We start from the raw sequence: 11,970 nt of genomic DNA on the forward strand, positions 1-11,970 counted from the left end.
GCGCTGCAGCGGGCCCGGCGTGCGCTCGCGCGGCCCTGTGTGTGCCCGGCGCCGGCGTGTGCGGCGCTCTGCTTGTGTGGCCATCCGGGTGTGTGCTGGGCGTCCATCCGAGCCTGTGCGTCCGGCCGGGCGTCTGTGTCCACCCGAGCGGTTGCCCCTCCGGCTGCGTGTCTGGGGGGCTGTCGCGCACCCATCGGAGGGGCTGTGTGCAGGTGTGTGTGCGTGGGTTGTGTGCCCAGGTGTGGGCTCCCCACCCCCACCCCAGCGAGTGTGCGCGCGGCTAGCTGCCTCGGGTGTTTGTGTGCCGGTCGGATGTCCATCCCAGGGTCCGCGAAACCGGGTGTGCCCGCCCGCGTGTCCATCTGTGTGTGTGTGTGTGTGTGTGTGTGTGTGTGTGTGTCTGTGTCTGCGGGTTGTATGTCTCCAAGGGTGTGTGTCTGTGCTTCCACGTCGCATACCCGGCCGCCGGTCGGGGGCTGGGGCTCTAGGCGTTGTGGCTCCAGGCCTCTGTGTAGGGGGAGGGGAGTTCGCCGCTCCCTCGGTCCATGTCAATGGTGGTGGTGGTGGGGTCCTCGGCAGTCCTTCGGGGAGACGGCCATGTCTTCCCCTTCCAGGTGGCTGGTGGTGGTGGGGGGTGCGGGATGGGTGGCCGGGAGGTGGCCAGATGGAGAGATGAGAGGCTGAGGTATGGACAGATGGACCCTGGAAGGGGGGTGGGGGGGCACAGACCAGTCCCTTTCCTATCCACCCCACCCCTCTCTCCCCACCAGCCAGATCCGCAGATGGGGCCAGAGTTGCCACCATCCAGATGGCCAGACCAGGGACCCTTGGGCTACTTGCTGTTGGGAGAGTGAGCTCCTTGGCTTGCAATGTGCTGGTGGACCCTGGGCCCTCTGAGAGTTGTTGACCTGCTGAACTCTGACCCCTGGTCCTGGCTGGGGCATGAGGGTGTGCTGGGAGGGCTGGTTGGAAGTAGGTGGGGCAGGGTGCCATGCTATGCCTATATGTCAGTGTGAACCCCAGCTTGTGTGGGGAGCCGGGACTGTGAGTCTTTGCTTCATGTGTATTTGTTAGCGTGTAAATTCCTGTTAAGGGTCTGGGCTGTGGTGGGGATGGGGCTCTGTGAGGAGGGGACCACTGTGGGTCGCTTTGTGGCCCTGTGCTTGTTGGCGTGTCTAGCCGCTTCGGTTGTCTGTGTACTGTGTGGTTCTGTCTACACGCATGAGACCGTGTGTGTGTGTGGATGCAGGCCTTGTATCAGTTTTGCAATTGTGCATTGCAGGCCTCGAAGTCATCTGAGGAGTGTGCACCTGTGTATCTTTGGGCACATGTGTACCTGCTATAGGTATGTGCCCCCGTGTAGTGGCACATGTGTGGTGGCACAAAGCAAAGTCGGCCCTGTGTGGCATGCGTGTGACCTGTGCTTGTGTGGAGGTGTGTCAGCCGTGAGAGTCTGTGTCTATGTATCAGTGTGGGTCTCTGGGGAGTGGGGGTGCATACATTGAAAGCGCGTGTCCGTGGCATGATACACACATAACTCGCCTGGGTCTCGGCCTGAGGTGGGACCCACTTCTGGGCCTAGGGGAGATGGGTCCCAGGCGGTGAGGCCTGGGGCCAGGCCTGGGACTGGGAGACAAGTGTGTTCACACCCCAGGCCAAGTGCCCATGGCGGGCACACCCAGACACCCAGCCATGGAGACTTGGGTGGGCCTACCCGTGTGGGTTCTGGCCTGTCCACATGTGTTGGGGTGGATATCTCTGAACCTTATCCAACTCCCTGTGCTGCTCAGGTCTTTGAACTTGGGGTGTGAGGTGGGCTGGGGCTCTGGCTCTGACACCGGGGCTGTCAAGGAAGAAGGGCAGGGGACCTCGGGCCAGGCCCAGCCTCCTGGGTTTGAGGAAGGAGGCAGTTGGTGGCCTGGGATTCTCCATATGAAGGACCCAGGCGGAAGCATTTGCTGTTGTTGGATGCCACCGACTGACCCCACCTCCTAGCGACCCTCTCTCCGCACAACAGAAGGAAACACCAGGACCGCTGGGGCGGGTCCTGCACCATCCCATCATAGCCATTATCCATAGTCACTGCATCAGTCCATCTCGATGAGGGCCTTCCTCTTTTTCGCTGGCTCTCTACCTGACCAACCACAATGGCCTTTGATTTCTTGGACCCGAGCAAGGATAGGACTGGGACCTGGACTCTTGGGTCTGAGGTGGGAGGTGGGGTCCCTGGCCTCCGGAGACCTCAGGCACACATGCCTGGAGTTTGGGGTGACCAGTTCTGAAGCCCAGACAGACCCCTAGATCTCTAGAGATGACTGCCCGGGTTCCCATGAGACTGTGCGGTGCAGCGTCAGGTGGGCTGAGGGGGGGGTGGTTCCTTGGCTGATAGCCCCCAAGGCTGGACTTCAAGCCCAGAAAGGTACCAGAAGGATGCTAACAGCATTGCTTTGTTCCTTTGCAGGTACTGGCCCAGGCCCTGACTCCCTGAAGAGAGGTGAGTGGGGGCAGCAGGCTCAGAGGGATGTGGGGGGACTGGGCTTGTTCTGCGCTGGCCAGAGGCCTGGAGTCCTGGCCGCATGTGGCTTGCAGTTTGAAGGAGGATATCACAGTGACCCAACAGCCAGGTGTTCCCTCCCTCTCTCCCTCTTCCTCCAGAGTGGGGTGGCTCGAAAGTCAGGGCAGTGGGCTTGACTAAGGGCTCCTTGTACGTTCAAGTCATGAAGGCTGAGAGGTGTGGTAGGGCAGATGGGGGTGTCCGGCTAGGAGACCTCTGATCTCTGACACGCACTGGAGGCTTTAGCGACTTGAGATGACCCCGCCCCTGAATTCGAGAGTTGAGTGGACAGGCTTTACCATTTTGTTCATGGGTGTGCCTGCCTGTGGGATCTCCCCGGAGTCGGGCCTGCTGGTGGCTGAGGGAGAGCCAGAGACCATGACCGCCAGAGTGTAACAGCTACACGCAGCCAGTGTTTGCTCAGCGAGCAGCTAGTCTGCGCCTGTCACACCGCCTTCACTTTGCCTCCAACAGCCCCATGGAGGTAGGCATTGGCGTCACCCCCATTTTACAGATGAGGACACTGAGACCCCAAGAGGGAAGCCCCTTGCCTTGCCTGTGGTCACATAGCAGGGAATTGGGAGGGTGGGGGGGAGGGTGAACTCAGGCTGCCTGGTCTAGTGCCCTTCAAATGGAATCTCTGTGGGAACAGGGACAGAGTCCGGCTTTCTCGGGAGTCTGGCTTGCAAGCCAGTGATTTTCTGTTCTACTGAGAGTCGTGTCCTGGAAGGAGTGAAGGCCGGATGAAGGGTGGAGATGCAGAGGTGGTGGGCTGCCCTGCCCTGCCTGCGGTTGGTCTTTTGCCCAGTGGCCATCTCACTGTTTCTCTTTGTGGGACACTGACGTTCCTGCCTTCCGTCCCTCCGTCATCTCTCTGCTTTTCCTTGTTTCTCTCTCTTTCTTTCTGCACTTTGTTCTGTCTTTCTTTGCCTGTCTCTTTATTTACTCTTCTTCCAAACTCTCTCTCTTTCTTTGAGTCTGTCTCTCTCTCTCTCTCTCTCTGCCTCTCCCCATCTCACTTCCCCACCCCCACTCCCTCCCCAACCTTGATCTCCCCTCCCATGTCCTCCATCCCCACTCCTTCTGGGCAAGAGTGAAGGGCAGGGGACAACCACTTCAGGCCTCAGCCCAAAGGACAGAGGCCCCGAAGGTGGGGCCAGCAGGGGCGGGGACCCGAGGTAGGATGGGGTGACAAGAGTTCCAGGGACGCCCCCTTCCCATCCATTCTTTCTTCACCCCCCTCCTCGCCCACCCTGTGTTGTGATGGGTGGTGACACGTCGTGGGCTGTAGCCGCCACAGGGGGAATCCCCACCGGAAGGTTTTGCCTGGAGCAGAGGCATGCGGGAGTGTGTGTGTGTGTGTGTGTGCGCGTGTGTGTGCAGGCATGTGTGGCTGTATCTGAGCACGTGAGGCCTTGCGTGTACCCCCACCCATCAGCTTGAGCAGGAGCGGCTGCCCCTTTGCTTAGCAGCGTAGCGTAGCAGTGCCAAGGGTGAATTCAGGCTCCCAGCAGGGCCTGCAGGAGGGAGGTGGGAGGCTCTGTGGGTGTTTCCTGGGCCCCTCCCACCTTCAGCTTCTCTCTGCCACTGCAGGAAGTGGGGGCACCCTAACATTTATCAAGTGCTTACTGTGTACCCAGCCTTGTGTTCCGTGGTTCCCAGGCAAGAGCTCACCGAATCCTCACCACAAGTCAGGGGAGATGGGACAGTCTGCAGGTCATGGTACAAATGACGACCAGCATGGGCGTGGGGATGGGTCCCAGAGCTGGCATGTTGTAAGCTGGAATCGGAACTGGGTCTGTCGGGCTCCTCAGCGCTCCATTTCAGAATGGCCCACAGTGCTGAGAGTGACACGGGATCGCATGCCTGAGCGCATGGGCAAGAGGCCGTGGCTGCCATGTTTATGAAGTCATGGGGTCCTTCCCGAGGTAAGACCTGTTTCTCTCTCCATTTGACAGATGAAGAAACCGAGATTCAGAGAGCTTCAGATACTCGCCCGAGGTCACGCGGCTAGTAAGTGTCAAGAATCCCAACCCTGGGCAGGTGGCTTTAAGGAATCCCGGGGACTCGCAGTGGTGAACAGTACAGCTGCCAGCCCAAGGGTGGGCGGTTCAAACCCAAGGAGGAAGATGCGGCCGTCTGCTTCCATAAAGAAACTCTATGACGAGAGTTCTACTCTGTCTTCTGGGGTTGCTGTGACTTGAAATCAAACTGGCAGCTACAGGGTTTTCTTGGGGGTGAGGGCAGGGGTTAGTACAGCAAGGAGCCAGGGCTTTCTACTCCAGTAAATTAGTCTCGGAAATCCACAGGGGGCAGTTCTACCCTGAGCCAGCATCCACTTGATGGCAGTGGGTATGAATTAAAAAAAAAAGTATGGCTTTGAAATCCAGGGTCTTAAAACCTTAGTCAACAGCCATTTCTCAGACTATCTTGTGGGTGCTGGAAGACCTAGGTGTTGCCTCTGGTGGCTGGTGCAGGGAGGGGTGGGGAAGGAAGCAGGGTGCTGGGGGTGGGGGAGCAGTAGCAGTGTACCAGCTAGCAGGGAAATAATGGTGATCTGTCGTGGCATAGTGGGTTATGCATAGGGCTGCTAACTGCAAGGTCAGAAGTTTGAAACCACCAGTGGCTCCCAGGGAGAAAGATGAGGCTTTGTACTCTCCTAAAAAAATGACAGTCTCAGAAGTTCACAGGAGGCAGCTCTGCTGTGCCTCTGAGGGTCCCTATGAGTAGAAGTAGACTATGGCAGCGAGTTGAACCACAGTGAACATGTTGGTTGATTTTTAGACCTGTCACTGGCCTGTGTGTCCCAGTCGTCAGGAGAGGAGGGGGATCCTAGCAGGGCATCCCAGTGGCCCCGCTGGGCCTGGGTAACCCTCCTCCTCGATTTCAGGTCTCTCCGCCCACTCCCCTCACCTGCCCACTGCACCATGGCCCCAGGCCCCTCCTCCTCGGCGCTCCTCTTGCCGCCACCGGCTGCGTTACCCTTCCTGCTGCTGCTCTGGGCAGGGGCCTCTCGAGGCCAGCCCTGCCCGGGCCGCTGCATCTGCCAGAACGTGGCGCCCACGCTGACCATGCTGTGTGCCAAGACGGGCTTGCTCTTCGTGCCGCCGGCCATCGACCGGCGCGTCGTGGAGCTGCGGCTCACGGACAACTTCATTGCGGCAGTCCGCCGCCGTGACTTCGCCAATATGACCAGCCTGGTGCACCTCACCCTCTCCCGGAACACCATCGGCCAGGTGGCGGCTGGCGCCTTCGCCGACCTTCGCGCCCTCCGTGCCCTGCACCTGGACAGCAACCGCCTAGCCGAGGTGCGTGGCGACCAGCTCCGCGGCCTGGGCAACCTCCGCCACCTGATCCTGGGCAACAACCAGATCCGCCGGGTCGAGTCGGCTGCCTTCGACGCCTTCCTGGCCACCGTGGAGGACCTGGATCTGTCGTACAATAACCTGGAGGCCCTGCCCTGGGAGGCGGTGGGCCAGATGGTGAACTTGAACACCCTCACGCTGGACCACAACCTCATCGACCACATAGCCGAGGGCACCTTCGTGCAGCTGCACAAACTGGTCCGCCTGGACATGACCTCCAACCGCCTCCATAAACTCCCGCCCGACGGGCTCTTCCTGCGCTCGCAGGGCGCTGGGCCCCGGCCGCCCACGCCCCTGGCCGTCAGCTTCGGCGGGAACCCGCTGCACTGCAATTGCGAGCTTCTGTGGCTGCGCCGGCTGACCAGGGAGGACGACCTGGAGACGTGCGCCACCCCGGAGCACCTGACCGATCGCTACTTCTGGTCCATCCCGGAGGAGGAGTTTCTGTGCGAGCCTCCGCTGATCACGCGGCAGGCCGGCGGCCGTGCCCTGGTGGTGGAGGGCCAGGCTGTCAGCCTGCGCTGCCGGGCGGTGGGGGACCCTGAGCCGGTGGTCCACTGGGTGGCCCCTGATGGACGACTGCTGGGGAACTCCAGCCGGACCCGGGTCCGGGGGGACGGGACGCTGGATGTCACCATCACCACCTTGCGGGACAGTGGCACGTTCACGTGCATCGCCTCCAACGCCGCTGGGGAGGCCACGGCGCCCGTGGAGGTGTGCGTGGTGCCGCTGCCCCTGATGGCACCCCCGCCGGCTGCTCCGCCCCCTCTCACGGAGCCCGGCTCCTCGGACATCGCCACGCCCGGCCGGCCTGGTGCCAATGACTCGGCCACGGAGCGCCGGCTGGTGGCCGCCGAGCTGACCTCAAACTCTGCGCTCATCCGCTGGCCAGCCCAGAGGCCCGTGCCTGGCATCCGCATGTACCAGGTGCAGTACAACAGCTCGGCCGACGACTCCCTCGTCTACAGGTGGGTGTGCGGGCCCAGGGGGCCTCCTTGCTCAGCCAGGGTCCCAGGGGGGGCGGGGCGTATAGACTTGTCCAGGGTCCTGATTCGTTCTATGGCCTCCTCTTCCTATTTCTAGCCCTCTCTCATTCATTCAGCCAATCCGCATGCCGCAATTACAGGAGCCAGACCAGGCTGGGCACTGGCGTGATTGTAATAGGAGGCGGGCCGATCCCTGCACTCATGGGTGTGTGGGCCTCCTCTATGCATGAAATTATATACAGAGAAAGCCCTCGTGGTGTAGTGGTTGTGCTCTGGGCTGCTCACCCCAAGGTCAGTAGTTTGAAACCACCAGCAGCTTTGTGGGAGAAAGAGGCGGCTTTCTACTCCCTTAAAGAGTTACGGTCTTGGAAACCCACAGGGGGCAGTTCTACCCTGTTTTACAGGGTTGCTATTGACTTGATAGTGTGTACATGTTCACACACACACACACACACACACACACACACACACACACACACACGCAGTCCCCAGGCTGTGAAGATACCACTTAAATATACCCACCACTACAAGCTCTTCCCTGAAAACCCTATCAGATTAAAAACTGCTCGTCTAAGCCCTCCACAGTCCGCCCCCTCAGATCTCAATACGGGTCTGAGTGGTTAAAAAAGGAGGAAAAGTACAACTGAAGTGGACTTGGAGTCTTTCATAACATACAAGTTCATTTCAAACATAAAAAAAAAAACCCTGCCTAGATAATGCTTTATAGTTGCATATGGGTGCAACGTTGTGATTTGCATAAAAATGATGATTACGGTGTTACTGTGCGAAGGGTGCTTTGGTGCATCTGGAAGTGTTTCTTCAATGATTTCAGTGCACAGACAGGTACACGATAGACTAAGACAAACCTTTGTCTTACAGTGCCTACCTGTTCTGATTTACATCTACATTTGACTTAAAGGCGGACTTAGGAGTGGAACTCATTCATAATCGGAGGGCTGCCTGTATTTGTTTATACGAATCAACCATAGATCAGCAACACTATACCAGCCCACTGATAGAGTGTAGAGACAGCAGACCATCTGAGAGATAGCTAAGTGATTGCCACCCTCCACTGCCTTAGAAGCTCCTGCCTTGGTGTGGACAGACCTGTGTGGGGTAGACAGCCACAAGCCACAGATGGGTTACATCCTCCCGTCCTCTCTTTCTCTTGCTTGTCTCTGTCCTCGCCCCTCGTCCCCTCACTTGTCACCGAGCTCCTGTGGGGACACAGAGAGACCGCAAGGACACCTAGTGCTCAGGTCCTCAGTGAGCTCAGAGCCCAGGAGCAGGAGGCACGGACAACAGGACCAAGTGGTACCTTGGCCTTGTTCGGACTCTAGACCAGCAGTTCTCAACCTGTGGGTCGTGACCCCTTTGGGGGTTGAACGACCCTTTCACAGGGGTCGCCCAGTTCATAACAGTGGCAACATGACAGTGATGAGGTAGCCAGGAAACTAATTTTCTGGTTGGGGGGTCACCACCACATGAGGAACTGTGTTGAAGGGTCACGCCATGAGGAAAGTGGAAAACCACTGCTGTCGATGAATGATTTTTTGAATATTGCTCTTGATCCCAGAGCTGGTACATGATGGGCATTTGCTAAATGGCGGCTGACAGGGTGGCCAGCTCTCCTCCTGGCCCCTGGCTGACAGTGTGGCCAGCTCTCCTCGCGGCCCCTGCCATCGCTATGCCTGCCGACTACTTCCTCCTGTGTGTGAGGTCACTTGGAGGGACACCTGAGGGGCCCAGCCTTCCCCTCACCTTTGGGAACAAGCCTGTCTCCTGGTTTCTGTCTCCACCTTTCCCAGTGCTTGCCTGGCACATAGTAGGCGCTTTCCCTGTGGTCAGTTGAATGAATAAATGCCTCTTTCCCTCCTCATCTCTGTCTTCCCTGTGTTGTCCCCCACCTGGAGCGTGGCCAGCTGGAAGCCAGCTCCTATGCTGGGCCCCGGGCCCACAGAGAGAGCCGAGACTCTGTACAGGAGGGCCAAACTTGAAACAAAACAAAACAAAAATGATGACAAGGGACCTCATCCCAAGGAATGCCATCTCATTTGATCTTCCTGACTCTGCTATGAGGTAGCGATAACTCTCCCCTGCCCTCCCCACACCCCTGCCATTTTACAGCTAGGGAAACTGAAGCTCTGGGGTGGAGCCCACTGCCCAAGGTCACACAGTAAGGAGCTGAGCACCAGCATCCCAGAGTTTACCCTCTCAACATGGAGCACACAGGTATTGAGCACCTACTGTTTGCCTGGCAGGGATAGAGTCGAGACAGCTAAACAGATGCTCTAAAGATTTCTCTGTGTCTGTAACTGTCCACCTCTTTCTCTTTCCCTCTCTCTGGGCACCTTGGCCACTGTAGAAGGTAGAGGAAGAGGGGCTGTTCACAGGTCCCCAGATGTAGGCAGATGTTGAAGGCCCCCTTCCCCGCTGGGCAGCAGACCCTGGGTCTCTGCCCTTCTCCTTAGGGCCACAGTTCCATCCTCTCATCCCTCCCTTGCAGATGCTTGTGCTATGGTACAGCAGGAGTTAACTTCCTCTGTGCTGCCATGGGTGGAGGTGACATCCAACCAGAAGCCTGCTCAGCTGCTTGCTTGGGCCTTGTGGCCAATTAGAGGCGCCAGGGCTCAAGCCTTCTTAAGGAGACCGCTTGTTTCTGTCCTTGAACAGAAAGGAGCCTTGAGCAATTGGTTCTTTGGGGGAAAGGGGCAAGCAGAATCTAAGGGATTCTGGGGGGCACATGAGGGAGAGGAAGAGGAAGACTGGGCTAGGGGAGGCAGGGATGGTTAAGGTGGGGCTCTGGACCTTCAAAATGGCAGGCAGGGGCAGAGTGGGAGGAGTGGGTGGGCTCTTACTTGAAGTCTTTCTGCTGGATCAGGAGCCCTGGTGGTGTAGTGGCTACAAGTTGGGCTGCTAACTGCAAGGTCAGCAGTTCAAAACCACCAGCTGCTCCGATGGAGACAGAGGAGGTTTTTTACTCTTGTGAAGAGTTACAGTTTTGGAAACCCACAGGGGCAGTTCTACCCTGCCCTATAGGACCGTTATGAGTGGGCATTGGCTCGATGACAGTGAGTTTGGTGGCTGCTTTTGGAGGGTGACTTGTGATGGCAGAGGAGCCTCCTGGAGGTCGGGGTACTGGGCGGGGACTTTAGGACTGGAAGGTGGAAGGTGGCCCAGCTGGAAGAGCAGGGAAGCTTCTGAGAGGTAAGAAAGCCTGTGGAGGTGGGGGTGTGGCTTTGAGAGGGGGTGGGGCTTGCTCTGCCCACTCCCTGTAGATGAGGGGGCAGTTTGTGTCAGGTGACCCACTAAGAAACACAGGCTGTTTTTCTTTCAGGAGAGGAAAGTGGGTGAGGTTGAATGCCGGGCTTGCAATGTGGTTTATTTAGATGGGACTAGACATAGCCACCTGGATTTGGGAGACAGTGTGCTAGGGATGTGCCGCAGAGAGGGGCAAGGCCTAGTGGTACTGGCCCTCCGGAGGGTGGGTCTTCTAGATAGGGAGCAGCAATTGGCAGCAGAGTGTAAGGTACGGGAAGTGTTACTGGCCACCGAGTGATGGGATGCCTGCTGACAATGATGAGATCATGACTGAGTGCCGGGCTTGGGAGCTGTTAACCCATTCAGTCCCCACACCATCTCTGCTGTCTGGAAAGGAACGCTCATTTTTCCCAACTGGGGGGAACCAAGGCAGGGAGATCCAAGAGACTTGCTGAAGGTCCGCGAGCCTAAGGGTAGAAGAGAGATTCTAAACCAGGCAGTCTGGCAGCCTTGTCACTTTTCTGCACTGTCCCTCGTTTGAAGGCAGTGGCCCTTCGAAGTGAAGGAACAAATGATTGGTGAAATGTCACCTGGGCGTGGATGAAACTTCTCTGGAAGCCTGGCTTGGGGAGTACGGAGTCAGTACGGAGACATGAGGGCCTGTTGTCTCACCAGGAATGGGACATGCAAAGAGTGGACATCGTCCTGGGTACAGCAGGGGACCTAACCCAAGTGGGCCACTGGGGTGTGGTGGGGGAGTGGCTTAGAGCACTGGCACCTTGCTAGATGGAGTGTGGAGAAACCAAACAAGACCATGGCACCTGAAGGAATGAAGTGAGATCCTTGGGGTGGGGCATGCAGACATGGGGGGCGTGACCTGTAGCAGCAGTCTCTTGAAGCATGGGAATTTGTAGATAAGGGAGCTTGGCAGCAGTCCTAGGAGGGGATCAGTTACTCTTGTGGGCAGGTCATACAACCAAAGGGTGCAGCCTATAGCATTGGTTCCTTACTGGCGCTAAATATATATACATAACCGGGAATGGCAGTTACCGCCCCAGTAGGTGGCAAGCCTGCAGCCCTAAATGAGAAGCAGATGAAAGGATCGTGTAGTAATGGTGCCAAAAGGTTGATAAGGGGCTTGAATGTTGTTTTTGTCCCAGCTAGCAGTCAGGCACAGGAACCCTGGTGGTGGCATAGTGGTTCCCCGGTGGGCTGCTAAGTGCCAGGTCAGCAGTTTGAAACCACCAGCCGGCTCAGCCTAGCAGTTACAGTCTCGGAAACTCACAGGACCAGATCTCCCCTGCCCTATAGGGTCGCTATGAGTTGGAATCTACTGGATGGCGGTGAGTTTGGTTTTGGAGTGGTCAGGCACCCCACGTCGTGGCTGCTGTGGGTGGGGCATGCAAATAAATAAGTGTGGTCCAGCTGGGGCTGACCTCGCCCTAATCCCCAGCCTCTTTCCACAGGATGATCCCGTCCACCAGCCAGACCTTCCTGGTGAATGATCTGGCGGCCGGCCGTGCCTACGACCTGTGCGTGCTGGCTGTCTATGATGATGGGGCCACGGCGCTGCCGGCCACGCGCGTGGTGGGCTGCGTGCAGTTCACCACCGCTGGGGACCCGGCACCCTGCCGCCCGCTGCGAGCCCATTTCCTCGGCGGCACCATGATCATCGCCATCGGGGGCGTCATCGTGGCCTCCGTCCTCGTCTTCATCGTCCTGCTCATGATCCGCTACAAGGTCTACGGCGACGGGGACGGCCGCCGCGTTAAGGGCACCTCCAGGTCGCCCCCGAGGGTCAGCC

At 58.2% G+C, this 11,970-nt stretch overlaps 1 protein-coding gene across 1 annotated transcript in view; it reads left to right on the forward strand.

The window, feature by feature from the left end:
- Positions 1-131: 131 nt before the first annotated feature.
- Positions 132-11,970, forward strand: part of LRFN1 (leucine rich repeat and fibronectin type III domain containing 1) — a 13,351-nt gene continuing 1,512 nt past the window's right edge. Inside the window, exons 1-5 of the mRNA XM_004710489.2 lie at positions 132-212; positions 2,462-2,494; positions 4,513-4,567; positions 5,445-6,887; positions 11,633-11,967. Coding sequence (XP_004710546.1) covers positions 5,482-6,887; positions 11,633-11,967 — 1,741 coding nt within the window. The 5' untranslated portion in view covers positions 132-212; positions 2,462-2,494; positions 4,513-4,567; positions 5,445-5,481. The remainder of the gene's footprint in view (positions 213-2,461; positions 2,495-4,512; positions 4,568-5,444; positions 6,888-11,632; positions 11,968-11,970) is intronic.

The sequence above is a fragment of the Echinops telfairi genome, unplaced genomic scaffold, assembly GCF_000313985.2.
Source record: "Echinops telfairi isolate 266 unplaced genomic scaffold, ASM31398v2 ScPeMD7_655;HRSCAF=1070, whole genome shotgun sequence".
NCBI classification, from domain to species: domain Eukaryota; kingdom Metazoa; phylum Chordata; class Mammalia; order Afrosoricida; family Tenrecidae; genus Echinops; species Echinops telfairi.